Source organism: Theropithecus gelada, chromosome 13 (assembly GCF_003255815.1).
Source record: "Theropithecus gelada isolate Dixy chromosome 13, Tgel_1.0, whole genome shotgun sequence".
NCBI classification, from domain to species: Eukaryota; Metazoa; Chordata; class Mammalia; order Primates; family Cercopithecidae; genus Theropithecus; species Theropithecus gelada.
This window is the reverse complement of record NC_037681.1, coordinates 38056279-38074404: the sequence shown is the minus strand read 5'-3', so window position 1 is coordinate 38074404 and position 18126 is coordinate 38056279. Positions and strand designations below refer to the sequence as shown.

At 37.1% G+C, this 18126-nt stretch overlaps 2 protein-coding genes across 5 annotated transcripts in view; one reads left to right on the top strand and one right to left on the bottom strand.

Annotated features, from left to right (window-relative positions):
* Nucleotides 1-17388, bottom strand: part of GEN1 (GEN1, Holliday junction 5' flap endonuclease) — a 32963-nt gene extending 15575 nt beyond the window's left edge. The window contains exons 1-6 of one of the 4 annotated variants that reach the window (XM_025354292.1): nucleotides 17279-17388; nucleotides 11133-11308; nucleotides 9655-9841; nucleotides 5885-6061; nucleotides 4298-4408; nucleotides 2159-2232 (exon numbers count right to left, since the gene is read on the bottom strand). In XM_025354292.1, the coding sequence (XP_025210077.1) occupies nucleotides 2159-2232; nucleotides 4298-4408; nucleotides 5885-6061; nucleotides 9655-9841; nucleotides 11133-11293 (710 nt within the window). In that variant the 5' untranslated portion in view covers nucleotides 11294-11308; nucleotides 17279-17388. Of the gene's footprint in view, nucleotides 1-2158; nucleotides 2233-4297; nucleotides 4409-5884; nucleotides 6062-9654; nucleotides 9842-11132; nucleotides 11309-16904; nucleotides 17107-17278 lie in introns of those variants that run through there. The other 3 variants (XM_025354291.1, XM_025354293.1, XM_025354294.1) reach the window with 3 other exon arrangements.
* Nucleotides 14746-18126, top strand: part of SMC6 (structural maintenance of chromosomes 6) — an 89883-nt gene continuing 86502 nt past the window's right edge. The window contains exon 1 of the mRNA XM_025354290.1: nucleotides 14746-17621. The gene's annotated coding sequence lies outside the window, so the exon portion shown is untranslated. The remainder of the gene's footprint in view (nucleotides 17622-18126) is intronic.

The following is an 18126-nucleotide window of genomic DNA, read 5'->3' as shown; positions in this document are numbered from 1 at the left end:
TCTTAAAAAAAAAATATATATATATATATCTCTCTCTCTCTCCAATCAGCTTTTTCTTTTTTTTTTTTTTTTTAAGAATCTTAAGTTAGGCAGCAATATGTGAGTAGACTGATTTGTAAATGTCTCCTTTTGATCTCTGTGTGCCACAGTACAAAACAGAATCATGAACATTTCTCTATCTCAGAAAGAAGGGTAAAGAGTAGTGTAGAAAATTAAATAAAACATTAATCTTCTGGGTGAAAACTGTATCAAAAAGCTAAATCATCTAAAATGATTTCTTAATCTCTTGTTCATAGAGCAAAACATTACCTGCTTCATAAAAGATTTTAAGAAAAATGTATATTACTATAAAGATTTCCACTAATTAAAAGTTAATTTCGTTTTTGGCTAAAGTTCCAGGTTACATAAAGCCACAAAGGATATGGTTAGGTATTAATCATAAAACGTATGTGTTCTGAATTATGTTCCTCTACTCACACAAGTTGAAGTTTTTATAAAAAGCTAAATTATCTCTTCAGGTCATTGTGCAGTATCTGGTACTTAAGAGTTACTATTTAGCTTCTGGAATTTCTAACACATTTACTAGAAAGACCAAGTACAAGCCTGTTAAAAATTAGCATTAATTGCTTCCAGATGAAGAACAGCACTTCAAAAATTAAAAGTACCTGGCAGGAAAAGTCAGTATATAAAACAGAATAAAAGATGATTATAAAATAAATGTAATTTTATTATTTTCAAGTGTCAGCAGCGCTTATTCGCTGAAACTGTTTCAATAAGAATGGTTTGGAGTTAGCCAGTTGTTATATTCACTTGCTTTTCCTTCTTTATATTATTTTTTATAATTCCCAAATGATTCCTTAACTCACCCCCATGCCAAAGTATACATTTTCGTGCTTGCTTTGGCACAGTAATAACTGATGTCAATAATGGATTTACTGAAGTCTTAAGATTTATCAACAGTTTTACAGCTAAAAGAGAAGTATCATAGGAAAGAATACAGTGATTCGATGTATTTTTCATGGTCATTCCTTTTTCATTTTTACCTCTTAACATTTCTTTTCAGGCACTTGCCAGCTTGAACCTGCTGGAGGCCAAGACTATTTTAAGTTTCCCAGTGTCCTACTTCCTTTCTTATTGATTCTATACCTATCATCATTAATATTAATTTTTATAAAGCACTGTTTTCATCAGGTAAATATAATTCATGTGTTTTTGAGACAGTAAATAGCATAGCTTGTTAACTTCTATATAGTCTGCATCTTGTTCTGAATCCTCAAACTGTAGAGACTAAATTAATTAATGTTATTATTAAATATGTAGCTATAAAGCAAAGGCCAGTCAAGTATGACTTCGATTAATGTTGCTTATTATTAAATATTTACAACATGCCACAGACATTTAATTTATAGAAAGAAAAATACAATATCAAAGTATTAAATACAAAATTATTTTAATGTCATGTTTATCTTTACCTGTTGGTAAAAGGGTTTAAAATAGCTAGTGGCAAAATGCCCATGGTCGTACATAAATGCACTTGATATTGTATTAAATGTGTTTAGTGAGCTAATAAGATTTTTTAAAATGCAGTATAGTGGCTAGGCACCGTGGCTCACGCATGTAATCCTAACACTTTGGGAAACCAAGGCGGGGGATCACTTGAGCCCAGGAGTTCAAGATCAGCCCGGGCAACATAGGGAGACCCTATCTCTACAAAAAAAATTTTAAAAATTAATATATTAACATGTTTAATATAAATAATATATATATTTTAAACGCAGTTTGGTGGCTGGGCGCAGTGGTGCATATCTGTTGTCCCAGTTACTCAGGAGGCTGAAGTGGGAGGATCACTTGACCCCAGCAGGTTGAGACTGGAGTGAGCAGTGATTGCGCCACTGCACTGTAGCCTGGGCAACACAGTGAGACCTTGTCTCCAAAAAAGAAAAAAAAAACAAAATGCAGTACGGCTTAGAACATGTATTCTCATCCTTCCTTTGGAAAATTTCAAAATAAATAAAAATAAATTATCTTAAATCAAAATATAGGTCAGTTTAAAAATACAAAACCCTTTTTTGGAAAACAATTGTTTTTTGTACTATTCATTATTAAGTTCAGCAAGAATAAAAGTTCAATGTTGCAAGAGAAAGTAATTATTAGTTACCTCTGAAGTAAACTTTGCCCTTTCAAAATCTGTATAAGTTTTAATGCTTGCTCTTTTCCAACTCCAGGGACTCCCTTTCAGAAAGTGGAAAAAAAATAATTCCAATGTTAATCACTAGGAATGGTTAAAAGTACATTAATTGAATGGAAGAGTCTGCAGCTGAAAGAAAGAATGAGGTAACTCTTAAATAAAGATAGGAAAACATGTGCAAGATACATTGCTATGCATAAAACAAAAACTGCACAATAGTGTATATGATCAGGATTTGTAAAGTAAATGACAATTACACTGATATCTATGTAAATAAAAAATTCAGAGTTATATACCAAACCACTGATGGTGTTTATTTTAGGGAAGGCAGGGTCATAATTTTAGAGGGCTTTCATTTACTATGTTAATTATTTGGATAATATTTTGATTTAACCTATAACCTAACTCTATGTTTGTAATCAGGAAAAAGCAAGTTCATTTCATTACATGAACATTTAATATTCCAAAACCCAGACATAAACAGAGAACAAAGGAATGTTCTAACTCTTGAAATTAAAAACTTAAGAAAATTTAAAGTGTGAATTTCCAATATGCAAAAATGATATGCCTTAATGTATATTCCTATCACAATTTCTGATTTAAACTGAGTCTTCCAGCCCCTATAAGTGTATGACTATGTCCTTATAAGCAGAGCTGTTATTTAACCAGTATGCACTAGGATTGACACACTCATGTTAACTGGTTAGTAAATAGCTACTGCCCAAGCATTCTGAGTGTCTGCCTGCACAGGAATGTCCCATCTAACCTGAACACTTCCCAATCCACCTATACCCAGAATCCAGCTACTAAGAAGAGCGTCTATGGCACAGCAGGGATACCCAGAAGTCTCTTCCATCTCTATTGCCTATGTCTGGCATACACGTTATTAGATATCTTGAATATCACCCTTCTTGTATTAGCATTAGCTTTATCTTTAAGTTTCTGAAGGCAAATCAAGTTAGTACATAGTCTTAAAAATCTTTAAGTAGAACAATGGAAACACATAGCAGTTTTGGTTTTAAAAAACACAAAAAGTCAATATAGCTATGGCTAACACATAATTTGAACACCACTGTAGCTAAAGTTGGTTTCTGTGAGTTCAAGTCAGCAAATTTTTTCTTAAATTAAACATTGGGCTGTTTATAGATTTTAATTATGACATAATTTTATTTAGGAAATAGTCTTCTATTTTAGAAGGAGAATTACAACAAAATAATGGTTTGTGGTATTTAAAAGTTTCTTTCCTTCTGCTTTCTTTTCCTAACAGTTTAAAAAAAGTTCTTTGATGATATAAATTATAAATTAGGCTTAATAATTTTATTATCCTACTATATTTTCCTTTCTCCTGAGCTTAGATGGAAAAAAAATTACGTCATTCTTCTTTATACTTCTCTTGGGAATAGAGGTAAAATGAGGGATTTGTAAGGCTATAGAAATAATCAGTAGGAACATAATAAGGGAACTACATAGTAAGATCTACAATACCAATCATTTTATATTTTTAAACACTACATTTAAGAAAATGGGATTATTCTCATAATACTTAACTCATCACTCACCTGTTATACCTATTTGTTACAGAGCACTAGATTGTGCATCTTAAGATATAAATAAAATATTTCCATGAACAAAACCCAGCACAACGCTGAGAGGCATGGAAATATGAATGGCTTATCCCAATGATCACATGACTTAGCAACAGTAATAGCATTGAGCATGTGCACAAAGAATACAGAACACTAAAAAATAGAAAAAAGGGGGAAAGAAACTAACAATGGCATAATACAAGAAAAGAATAACTCCTATATTTATTTAAAAAGATAGTCAAACATAAATGTGAATCTCTTAATCTAGAGTAGCAGTTTACTGAGATTCAAGCTGTGGTACTACATTATTCTATTCTTGCTTATAATATTAAGTGTCACAAGTCAGCTTTTTAGTGCCATCTGAAATGCTGATTATTTTAGTCACTGAATAGCTTATTATGCCTGAAATTATATTTTAAATTCAATTTTTAATCATATAGCCATATTATATTCATATTTATACAGCACATAAGGTACGAAAAAGACTTATGAATAGCAAGTAAATATGACAATTTCAGCTTACCTTTGGGAGATAATCACAACCAAGAAGTATTGCTAATCCAACCAGAGCATCTCTGTCCAAACCTAGTTTACTCTTGATAGTTGACATTGTGTAACAGTCAACATGTGGGTCCTAAAGAAAGAACAGATTTAGTTTAATCCTTAAAAAGTACATATTTATACATTAAACAACATTACAAAAATAATTTGTCAGTGTTATCTTTAAATGTTTAATTATTCCAGGCTGGGCACGGTGGTTCATGCCTGTAATCCCAGCACTTTGAGAGGCCAAGGCGGGCAGATCTCTTGAGGTCAGGAGTTTGAGACCAACCTGGCTAACATGGTGAAACCCCCTCTCTACTAAAAATACAAAAAAGTTAGCCAGGTGTGGTAGCACGTGCCTGCAGTCCCAGTTACTCGGGAGGCTGAGGCACAAGAATTACTTGAACCCGGGAGGAGGAGGTTGCAGTGAGCCGAGATCACAGCACTGCATTTCAGCCTGGGTGATACAGTGAGACTACGTCTCAAAAAAGAAAAAAAGTTTAATTATTAAAAATTTATATAAGAAAACTATCCTGATCAGCAGAATCTTTATAGAATCTGACATTTCAATATATGGAAATAAAGTTGTAGTTTCAAAAATGGCTTAAAAATAACTATGTTAGCCAATTTTTTTCCATTTTATTGCTTTCTGGTGTCTAAAAAATACAGATTTCCATCTTACAAAACACTGTAACATATATATATTATAGAAAGTAAACATTCCCTGTAATTGCACTGCCTAAACTATCATTAATAGCTTGGTACATATTATTCCAAAAAACCATTTTCTTTGACACATATATATGAATATTTATTGTTAATTACATTAAGTAAAAGTAGGATTATATAAAAATACTATTTTGAGACATTTTCCAACATTAATATGTCTGGATATCTTTTATGTCAATAATAGCCTTTACAATGACCGTACTGTATTACATCATATGGACTCTGAAACAGTGTTTCTCAATGGGGGTGCTAATATTAGCATTTTGGGAGGGATAACAGAAATGTCTGGCAGAAGGTTTAGTTTGGTTGGCACCAAGCCACCACATATCTATAGTCTCCTTTGCCCAAGCCTGAACTGTTACAACCAAAATGTCTCCCGGTGGTATCTCTCCAACTGGGAACCAGTAAGTGTGAAGTATTTAACCATGTCCCTATCAATGAACACTTGGGTTGCTTGCCAAATTCTTGTAATTATTAACAATGCTACAGTGAACATCTTTATATCTCTCTCTTTGCATATTTGGAGGTATTTCTGAGGATGAAATACTAAACTGGAAATTCAGGATCAAAGCAACACATTTTCATACGCAATTCATGATGTATTTTTGAAACTGATTTAGAATCAAACCATGTGAAACAAACAAGTCAAGTTCTTATGAGATAAATCTATATTTTGAAGACAATGAACTACATGGCAATGATTTTTAATAATAGTAAACATTTTATTTAGCAATTGCTATGTGCAAGGCATTACAGTAGGCATTTTATATCTAGTATTTAATCAGCCCTTTAAAAAAGTTCGTAAACAAATGCTGAAAAACAGAAAGAAAATAAACACCTTTGTATTCATAGTGAAATTCCTGTAAACAGTCTGGGCCCCATAAAGGAAAGTATCGCCATCATTGGTGAGGCAGCCATCGACATGACCACCAGCATTGAGATAAGCACACATGGCTTCAGCTTCCCCGGCAGCCTGAACCCAGGGGATTCCTAAGCATTCGAGCATATCGAGGCACTGAAAACCAAAAGCAAGATGTTAGAGAATGTCTTCACTGCTCATTTGTTTACTATTAAACGTACTTCTGTATTACAAATATTAATAGTAGCTATTTTGGTGTTTTAAAAATTACGATATTTAAGAAACACTTGGAAATTTGAATAATGACTGAATATTTGAGGGCTTTAAGGAATGAACTGCCAAACTTTTAGGTGTGCTAATAAAAATTACATTGTGGTTATGTTTCTTTTTATTTTTTAGGAATCATCTTTTAGAAAAGATTAAATACTGGGAATGATACAATATTATGTCTAGGATTTGCTTCAAAATGATGTGTGGGTATGGGAATAAATGAAACAAGATGAGCCAAGATAACGGTTTAAGATTGGTAATGGGTTACTTTTGTGTTGATTTAAATTTTTCTGTAATAAAAAATTAAGATTTTAATGTAAATTACAAAGTAATCCATATTCACATTTCATTGCTATTATCGTCAGATTCTGAAAATATCTTTAAATAATAATTAATCACATTAAGATTTACATCTACAAAGAGCTGGGCGCGGTGGCTCACGCCTGTAATCCCAGCACTTTGGGAGGCTGAGGCGGGCAGATCACGAGGTCAAGAGATTGAGACCATCCTGGCCAACATGTACTAAAAATAAAAAAATTAGCTGGGCATGGTGGTGCCTGCCTGTAATTCCAGCTACTTGGGAGGCTGAGGCAGGAGAATCACTTGAACCCAGGAGGTGGAGGTTGCAGTGTGCCGAGATCGCACCAGTGCACTACAGCCTGGGTGACAGAGCGAGACTTCCGTCTCAAAAAAAAAAAAAAAAAATTTACATCTACAAAACTTTAATAATTTTTCTCACATGATGGTCAACCCAATATGCATACTTTCAAAGAAGATGCTATCATACAGTTTTGGCTTGAATTTTAATGTTTGCATCTTTTTCTCATCTTGCCTTCCCTGTACAATGAAACTCTCATATTGTGGGAAACTGTGGAGGAGTCAGCTGTCAGTGTTCTCCTAGGAAATCAAATGTTTGTGCAGAATGATTACATCATTATGCTGATGTACAAATAATTTGCTGTGAGTTTCCTTTGGTTTATGATTTTAACCCAGCTGGGTAGCTAGTAGTCTAGTAGCCTTATAGCCTAGTTCATTCTTTCTTGTCATACACCATTCCTTTTTGTCATGTATCATTCTCTATCAGGGACTACTGAGTATGGTGGAGAGAAAAGGCTACTTACTTGTAGTTTCTAGAGGCTGATAGAATAAATATTATCTCTTGCTTTGACTTCCACGCCACATTACATAATAAATACCTCTATCCACCAAGGTGGACGAGGTTCAAAAAGTCAAAGTACTATGTTGAAAAACATTGCTTTTCAGGATGCTGGCCCCGTGAATTTAGAGAGAGAGTTTTGTGACAGTGTTGCTTCCACCTTACCCCTAGGTAAAAAGTAGCCTTTCATAATACAGTTATTTCAACTTCTTATACTATTTGCCACTTCAAATTTTTTCAAAGAACCAGCACAGAGTTTCCTATAAGGCTGTTGCAATTTTTCCCACTCTATGTCTCTACCATGTGGGGTGGAAGTGGTACTGGAGGAGGACTAATTTGTGCTTTTCATGCTAATACCTAAAAGATGGCAGTGGATTAGGAGGAAGCAGGGCCTAGTAACTGAAGAGTACAGAAATATAAAAATGACGAATAGGCAATACTGAACTGACACAAAATGCCTAAGAACACTGTAATTACTGCAGCAATAAAGAAACAGGAATGGAGCAATTTTCTTAAGAAGACACGGACATCTCTTTTTTTGTTTTATGCTGGTTCTTTAACACTCTAAGATTGAGGACCATGAATATTTCCAGGAACTGATTGACTCAGCACAGATACTTTCTTCAACTGCTGATAGTCATTAAGGTGGAATATTCACTAATTGAAAACTATTTTTAAACGTAAGCGTAGAAAATAAAATTTCAGAAGAGGAGAAAAATGGCATAATTTTTTTTAACTAAAATTAAAAAGAAAAATTCAAATATGATAAAAGCTTATATCCTTAAAACACAAAGAACTTGCACAAAAGAAAAATTAAAACCTCAAGAGGTAGTGGGTGAAGGACATGATAGCCATTACCCAAAGGGGGACTAAAAATAGGTGAAATGTTTAACGTTACTATTAAAAGACAAATGCATATTAAATATCTTTGTTGTTGCACACAAAATATTACAAAGACAAGCCTCCTAACATCCAATGTTCTTGTGAATGCACTGACACTGCTTCTCTGACATCTGTATTAGCAGAAATTAACCAGCAAGAGCAATAAAATCATTTCAAAACTTTCACCCATCAATCCAACATTGGGTAATTTTATCTAAAATTTCAAATCACAAGAAAACATTATATACACAAAAAATGTTCATCACACTTTCATGTATAGTAGAGAAAAACTAAAAAAGTAAATAACATATACAATTGGGTGTATGATTCATAGCTTCATACATGTTGTACAACCACTACAAGTTATGATTTCGATTAGAGTGTGACAAAAGGGAGATATGACAACATGAAGCATTAAGTGAAAAGGCCAGGTTAAAAATCATGTGTACCACTACAACTCTTTACACACACTTGAAAACAGACACAAAAGGCTGGGCGCTGTGGCGCACGCCTGTAATCCCAGCACTTTGGGAGGTTGAGGCGGGTGGATTACAAAGTCAGGATATGGAGACCATCCTGGCTAACATGGTGAAACATCCTGGCTAACATGGTTTCTACTAAAAAACACACAAAAAAATTAGCTGGGTGTGGTGGTGGGTGCCTGTAGTCCCAGCTACTCGGGAGGCTGAGGCAGGAGAAGGGCGAGAACCCGGGAGGTGGAGCCTGCAGTGAGCCAAGATCGCGCCACTGCACGCCAGCCTGGCGACAGAGCGAGACTACTTCTCAAAAAAAAAAACAAAAAACAAAAAACAAAAAACAAAAACACACAGACAAAAAAAACAAACCTTCCTATTGTTTTAATTATACATTATAGGCGATTTCTTTCTTAAGTTTTATACAAATATAAAATATAGCAATATTAAAGTAACATACAAAGAATACATTGTAATGTAACAATAATTAGTTTTTAAAATTACAAGCCCTAAGGGAAGCCAAATATGTATTCTGTATATGAACTATCATGAATTCTGAATAAGTGAAGTGTGAATTAATGAGATCTCATGTATTCTGGGAATTCTTTAAGTCCTGAAGGTATTATAAAAGGTAATATGATCAAGTTCCTACTATGTACTAGTTGCTTTGGATATACTTTCTCTTATTTTTATCTCATCCGGGCTGAGTATTACTGTTGTCATTTCACAAGATAGCATACAAGGTAGAGACAGGTTACAAATTTTGCTCAATGTCTCAGAGTTTCTACATGCCAGTGCCAGGAATGAAACTCAGGTCAATTTCACTCTAAAAAATAAGCTCTTTTCTCTATGCACACTGGCTGGCTAGTCACAATAAAATTAATAAGTATAAAAGATGACAAACTATTAAGAGTAAAATGTACCCTTTAAATCAAATCAGAATTACTGAATCAAATCTGAATGCTCACCTCTCTTAAGACTGATTTAAAATGTGATCTCCCTGTTTTCTGAGACCACGATTTTCCCGAAGACCCATACCGAGTCTGATTCCTCTTGCTTATGACATCAGCTTTCAGCTTTGGTGGTTCCCCTTCCATAACAAACACCAGTTTTACATCCATTTGTGTTAAATATGAGATACGAAAAAATAAGTTCCTGAAATATATAAATTAGTAATATATTAATCATCATACACTCATAGGAAAAGTCAAAATAGTATAACATAAAGGCAAGAACATTAGACTAGTATCGAAAACTTTAATGTAATAACATTTTACTTAAGGTTTTAATTAGAGTGGAAGACCACTTTTTTTTTTTTCTTTGACAAGAGTCTCACTCTGTCACCCAGGTTGGAGTGCAGTGGCATGATCTCATCTCAGTGCAGCCTCAACCTCCTGGCTCAAGCGATCTTCTTGCCTCAGTCCCCAGGTAGCTGGGACTACAGGTGTGTGACACCATGCCCGGCTAACTTTCTGTATTTTTTGTAGAGATGGAGTTTCACCATGTTGCCCAGGCTGGTCTTGAACTCCTGAGCTCAAATAATCCGCCCATCTCAGCCTCACAAAATGCTAGGAATACAAGTGTGAGCCACTGTGCCTGGCCAAAAACACTGATTTTTTTTTTTTTTTTTTTTTGAGACGGAGTCTCACTCTGTTGCCCAGGCTAGAGTGCAGTGGCGTGATCTCGGCTCACTGCAACCTCCGCCTCCCAGGTTCAAGACATTCTCCTGCCTCAGCATCCCACGTAGCTGGGATTACAGGCACCCGCCACCACATCCAGCTAATTTTTTTTTATTTTTAGTAGAGATGGGGTTTCTCCAGCTTGGCCAGGCTGGTCTCAAACTCCTGACCTCGTGATCCACCCACCTCGGCTTCCCAAAGTGCTGGGATTACAGGCGTGAGCCACTGCGCCCAGCCAAACCACTGAATATTTTTAAGCAACAAAGATTTATGATTATTCTAATTGCTATGTGGAAAATGGTTTGAGGTAGGGGTGGCCAAGAGCAAGAAACTAGTGAAGATGGCACTTCAGGAGTACAGATGAGAGATGAGGTCGGCATAGACTAAGGTGGTTGGGTGCCTCTGGCCACTGAGATAAGTTTGTGAACACAAAGTATATTTTGGAGGTAGAACTAGCAAGACTTACTGATGTGGAGAGAAGTAGAATAGGGAGAAAATGTCTCCCAAATCTCTGGCTTTTAGTATCTGAAGCATCCTAGCGGATACGTTAAGTAGGAGATAGATATGTGAGTCTGGAGCTCAAAGGGTATGAGATACAAATCTGAGTCCTTAATATAAAGATGGTGAATCTAGACATGTTAAACAGATCTTGAAACCTCAAAATGTAAAAGAATAACAACAACAAAAGAAAAAAAAGGTAAAACAAAATCAAGACACCAAAACTATTTATACATCATACATTGATACTTTAAGAACTTTCACTATACCTGAGGTGGGGCTTCACGACGCTGCCCATCATTTTTTTGACTGTCTGTGCCTCACACACCCAGAGACTCAGATCAACTGCAATGGTTTTCCCACCAAGATTACGCAAGGGAATGTGTTGCTTAACAGGCTCCAAAATTTGCCACAAGTCATTCACTCCCATTCTGGTGATTATCTGCTGTTATGTGAAACACAATTTACAAAATATTGTTAAAGAAACAGAAGCTCATAACAGGGATTCAAACAATATATTATAAGTCAGTTCAGGATAATTCATGGAGGATTATCCTTATTTCTTTAATCAGTCAGCTTTTCAAAATGAATCAAGAACACCTGAAACGTTAAAATGGTGGTAACTGGCTTTTTCCCAGCTAAAAATAAGAGCTAACAAATGCAGAGATGGGTAGAGAACGCAGGGATGCTGTAAATCATTTTTGTCTACTTGAAAATTCACTCCTTGATTTACATACTTGGAGAGTGGGACTAATTCTCTATCATACCCAGGAAAAACAAAAAAACAAAAGCAAGGAAGCATGCAAACAAGCTAAAGAAAAATGAGGTTAATGAAGAAAAACTTAGAAAAGTGAGGGAGGAAGAAACGAGAGAAAATGAAGTTGGAGGAATACTGATAGACATACCTTTCTTAAAAGGGCGTTGGCTTTTTAAATTGCAAGGTCACATCATGTTCACTGTAGAAAAAGAAAACAACTTTTAATCACTTATAACTTTTAACCACCACCCAAAGAAAACTAAAGTTAAATGTTTTTCCACGTACATGACATTTTAAAAACAAAATTGGCTTAAACTTTGCTACTGTTACCTGGTTTGGTATTTTCTATAGGCCAGCTTTTCCTTATTATACATCCATATTTGGTTTTCTTTCCCTTTGTTATTATTTGGTTATAATAATTGACATTATGTAGCATGTGCAATGAAAATTCAATCTGACGACACAAATATAACCCAGATTATTATCCTCTAAATAATGATCTTAATTCATTCCAAAAACACAACGTAGGAGACAAGAATATATTAAGTCAAAAGACTATCACCTTTATGCAGAAACCTTCTGAATAAAAAGTACTGTATTGTCTGTACCTTTAACAGAGTTCTTTCTAAAAGTAAATTTTCTCAAATTGCATATGGATGCAAAGAAAATAAATGCTGGAAGGGTTGCTGTCTGTGACTTATCCTGTTTTTCTGAACCTGAATTTTACAGTGTGGCCAGTGGTGCCATAAGTATTATTCCTTTTTTTTTTTTGAGACAGGGTCTTGCTCTGTCACCCTGGCTGGAGTGCAGAGGCGAGATATCGGCTCACTGCAACCTCTGCCTCCCAGGTTCAAGTGATCTGCCTGCCTCAGCCTCCCAAAGTGCTGGGACTATAGGCATGAGCCACCGCACCCAGCCCTGCCATGAGTATTATTCTGTGTACTCACTTCTATGAAGTGTACAGTGACATCTATGGATGTCACTTTACAGATAAAAATATACAGACTTAAAGGGTCAAGAAAGTGTTTGGTAGTAACAGTGACCCAGAACTAATATTGTCTATTTCACATCCTGAAGCCCCACTGGTTGAATGTACCATTGTGGCATTGATTCAGTTACTGTGAAAAGTTGTGGTTAATTCTGGAAAGAGTGGGGTACATATATCCTTAAGGTCATTATTATGAAGAGAAATGAGACAAATTATTAACCCATCAGAACACATTAAACCAAAAGTCCGAGAAGAAAGTTCTTGACAGTTTTGCTTTCCTTTGTGACTCACGGTGCATACTGGAATAGATTGCTATCAAAGAAAATTAGGCAATTCCTTTGTTCTAATTTCATTTAAATGTGACCCTGACCCTAGCAGTCAAAATTTTAAATGCGGGTTATCTTCTGGTTTAGCAATATCTCTTCCAGGAATTTAAGATATGTTATGTGGTGTGTATGGATTTATATACAACAATATTCACTGTAACATTGTTTACAATAGTAAGACATTGAGAAGAGCCAGGTCTCCATGGAGGACTAATTAAGTAAATTATGCAATATTGAAACTAAATTAGATGATATCACAAATAAATCAGTAGGATAGAAATACAGGTACTAATAAAAAAACGGATGCAAGTTTTAAAATGAAAACAGGTATGAATATGTTAGGGATGATTATAGTTCAGGGATGGCAAGAACCACTTTTCAAAACATATCCCTTTGTGTTGTTTCATTTTTAAAATACCACATACCTGTATACTTTTCAAATTAGAAAAAAGTTAAAAAATATGTGACCCTATTTATTAGGAGTTGGAGAAATAAATTAGAAATCTTTTTAGATGGTTTGCTTCTTGGCTAAATATTAAGTGACAAATTTAAACAGAATTCATGGGTCAAATTAAAAAGTACTGTTCTGCAAATTTACAAGTACTTGAATATTAAATACTACTTCAGTATAGCTTTTTGAGGGAAGAGAGATTCACATTTTGTGGTTTCCTTCAGATTGCCTAGAACCAGTCCTGTGGAGTTGGCCAGGGCACGTATTTTCTCTGGCAACTTCCAGTTCTAAGTTTCAACATTCCTACCCTGTTTCTAATGATTCCTTTCGTTGGTTGACTACACATATACAAATGAATAGTAGTGAAGATTGCCACCTAGTGCAGTGATGTTTACGATGGCACACGTAAACACACATTTATATATAGGACTGTGATGTCAATTGTATTCTTTCTGAGGGTTATGGTAAAAAAAAAAATGAAACAGCAACAAGGTAGACTCTTGATTTTATAAACTGCAGCCCTCTAAGTATTTCAAGTATATTAGGATCATTTTGTAAAGCTTTTAATTAAATATATTATTAACGGGGGGGCAGCCATGCCTTAAAAAAAAAAAAAAGTCCAGCACTGATTTGATTATTGGAAACCCCTAAGCAAGATAAAGAGGGCTTTCAACTAATCCCATAAATAATATCTTTAATATTACATGATTACTATGGTTAGAATTTAGTTATTATTTCATTTCTTTTGTTGGAAACGAACCTGGTTTAAAGAATGATTAACCATGGTTACTTCTGAAAGAGGAAAATTATGTGAAATGTACATTTTATTAGAAAGAACATCATAATATTTTAAGAATGCAATTAACCCCAAATCTCTGTTTCCATCATCAGTTGTTTTCCATTCCTTATCACATGTTCTTTGCACCAGCTATTCCTCGGAAGTGATATTAAGAAGCAATGGTTAAGGCTGTAAAAGCATAAAACATTCCAAAACAGGACAGAATGCAATAGCTTCTAAGATATTAAAGTACAACTACACTGAAAGATAGAACAGATGGTTCTTGCATGAGGTCATAATGTGATGAGGTTATTTGAAAATGGCTCAGCATTAAGTAAAATTTAAAAATACTACACCGGCTGGGCATGGTAGCTCATGCCTACAATCCTAGCACTTTGGGAGGCCGAGGCAGGCGGATCATCTAAGGCCAGGAGTTTGAGAACAGCCTGGCAAAATGGTAAGACCCCATTTCTGTAAAAATAAATAAATAAAAATTAAAAATACCACACCAAGAACTATGTATAATTTCATCTTGCTTTTTATTTTTTTTACTATGGTAAAATTTTAAATTTTTTTGGTGTGGGATTTGGTGAGTTCCCACTCAAATCTTTTATAATGAATAATTATATTGATGTCAATCTGTTCATACAATCAACATATATATATCAAAAGAAGTCTAACATCTTCATAAGTTTTTAAGAATTAGCTGTCACACAAACCTACTTACATGAACCAATGACGTAAGAACAATATAGCAAATAACTTTATAAATCTATTAATGGCTTCAATTTATTTAGCTTACTTATTTGAATCAACAAAGTCAGAACACATAGCTAACAACTTTATAAGCAATGGACTTCAGATAGAAAGCCTAGGATTTGGGGTTTGAGTATACCACTGATTGACCTTGGGAAGACATTCAACCTTTCTACAAAATGACAGGTATTAAACCAGATGAATTACAAGATTCTAATATCTGTAATCTAGTATCTAATATTTGAATCTCATGACCAACTGGTAGCATGGAATTAAAAAAAAAATCACTCTATTTCAGAAAGTATTGCTTGGTATAATAGAAAGAACATAAATGTCCATCTTAAAGGACTTAAGAATCCACTTCCAGTTAAAACAAAAACAAGTCCTTTGATGTAACCATATGGTGCCCATAAATCAATTTAAGTTCCTAAAACTTCCTTAAAAGCTAATAAGCTTTTATTGGTTAATTATAAAACTGAATGAGGTGAGAAAAACACAGAACCTTGTTAATTTCACTAATGAATCAAATTTAAAGAACATAAAGTGGTCAGGGGCTTAAATGATGCAAAAATACACACTTTATTAAAGCAAGTTTTCCAATTTAGTTCAGCTTTAGGAAAAACATTAGAAAATTTACTTTGGAAAAGCAGAAAATGCTTAAATTTCCCAATTTCCATTTAGATGAGTATATATTCATATAAAGATTGGTAAATGGTGAAAACTATTTCAATGCAAGATTATATTTTAAGGGATTTACCACATAATCTCAGTAACTAATGCTGTTCTTTAAAATTATTTTTTCAATTTTATTTTCATATGAATTTAGCCTAAACATTGAGGCATAATTCACGCTTATCAATAAATACTTATTAAATGTCTACTGTTTAACAGGAATGCTTTATAGGTGCTGGAGATACAATAATGGAAGAAGATCCAGCTCTGCATTTAAAGACCTTAGTAGGGTAGGCGAGACTGCAGATAAAAAGGGCGTAAGAGATAAGAAAGCAAGCTATAGTTGTATTTAGGAAAAAAGGTCCCCCAGTTAGGAATCAAGGAACGGTACCTGAAGCAAGTGACATGCAAGTAGGGACCTCCCAACTGTGTTTCCCATTGGTTACAACAAGGCCAGATGTTTTGGTCTATTTTGACTATGTCATATTTTTCGTAGATCCATGGCAAGGGCCACAGTAGGAATATAATATATATGTGATTACTTTTAGAAATAAAAAGTGACTTTGATGGAAAGAATTCCATTACTGGAGGCCAGAATTTCAACATCAATTTATTTGGAGGTGGGGTGAGGTGGCAGTCAATGCATTATTTTCCCCACACAGAAGAGAACATTTTGGAGTATGAAACGTAGGTTACTTGCTAGGTCAGTATATTCATGGGAAGGGTTGCGTAAAGACTGAAGGGGTAGCGTGGGGTTGAGAAGGGCGCTGAAACCTAAGCCAAGGAAGTAAGACTTCATTAATTCTGACGTTTATTTAGGGAGTTTACACTTTAGTTTACCGCGGGGGGGGGGAAGGAACGATCGTAAAAAAACAACTACAATCCCTTAAGGTAATTACTATAACAGAACTATATCCAAAATGCAAGGTTAACACGGAAAAGGGAACACTCAAATGTGCCTATGGGGATCAGGGAGGGCTCGCCGGGTCGGATTTGAGCGAGGCGTGGGAATTATCCCCATCGCCTGCCCGGGGGACGCACAACGGGACCCAGCAGCTTCGGCTAAGCGCGAGCGGCCGGGAAACGAGCAGCTTTCCCGGGGCGGGGTAAGCCGCAGGGCCCGCGAGAGTGGAAAACAGGGGCCAGGTCGCGGCCTGGCGGCTCGGTTCGGACTTCCTACTTTATTCAAAGGGAGTCATTGAAGGCGTTTTCAGAGGAGCAGCGAACAAAGAGCTTACCCCTAACCCTGATGGTCAAAGGAACCAGCGGGAGGGCCCGAGCGGCGCAGTCTCTCCACGTCCCGCCGGACTTACCCGGACAACCCTTCCTCCTTGGCTCTGGAAGAAGCCCCTTCGTCATTTACCAGTTTGGCCTGAATCCTAACTATTGTGCCTCCAAATTCCTGAATTTTCTCAAAAGAAAAAAAAAGAAAAGTCCTCTTTCTTTACCCAAGCAAAGACTAGCGCCCCGAGTTCAGCCGCCGGGCCCGGGAACACCAGGAAGCGTTTCGAACCCGGCGCCGGGCCCGCGCGGCCCCGCCTCTTCCGGGAAGTGACTGACCCCTTTCCCCCAATGGGGCCCACTCGGCTTTCCCTTGCCGGCCCAACCGGCCCAGCGGACGCATGCGTAGACCCGTTGCAGGGGGTCGCTCAGTTATCTTTCCCTTTTAGTTAGGCAAATTACTCGCCTCCCCCGCGTCCGGTAACTGGGGAGCAGCGGATGCCTACCACCTTCCCCCGCCCGCCAAGGGGCACTTCCGGCCTCTCAGACGCCGGCTGCGCGAAACCCCGGAACTGCGCAGGCGCGGGCGGAGTCCCGAAGGGAGGGAGGGCGGGGCGCAAGCGCGGTTAGTCCCGCGGTGGGCGCCGGGGCGCCCGGGATCCTACCTTCTCCTGTTGCAGGCGCGCGGTTCCCAGCGGGCCGGCGGCAGTCAGCCGAGGTCGAGACACCCGCAGGGTGGCCTTAGCGGCCGGTCGTACCACGGCAGCCCCGCCGATCAGGTTCCTTTGGGAGACTTCGAATTGTTGGCGGTAGGGTGAAGGCGCGCGCTGTTGCTTTCCCTTGCTCCGGGGTTCATCCTCCGCCCGCTGCCCCCTTGGTTGGCGACCCCCAGCCACCTGGGAGAGGCAGGGTCAGCTGAGCTGCGGCAGTGTTCATGGTCGTCCTTGCGGGCCTGGGCAGGGGATGTCCGTTCCTCGGGCGGGTCGGGCGGCGGGCGGCACCTTCGCGCGCTCTCCGAGGCGGCACCGGTCTCCTGAGCCGCGGGAAATCTGGCGTCGGCTCGGGGCCGTTCTCTCCCAGGCGGCGGTCCCCAGATTCCCCCGGGCTGTGGCGAATAACTATAAAGTGGGGAGAGGTCTGGGGAAAGCTGGGGTCGGGAGTGGCTCTTAGCATGAGTCTGATGATACCTCGCAGACGGCAAAGATCACTGAAGGGTGTATGCAAAGATCACTGAAATTGAATTTGTCATTAAAGCCCAGTTTTACGAAAATGCAAATTGTATTATCTAGAAAAATTAATATGTATTCAAAGGTT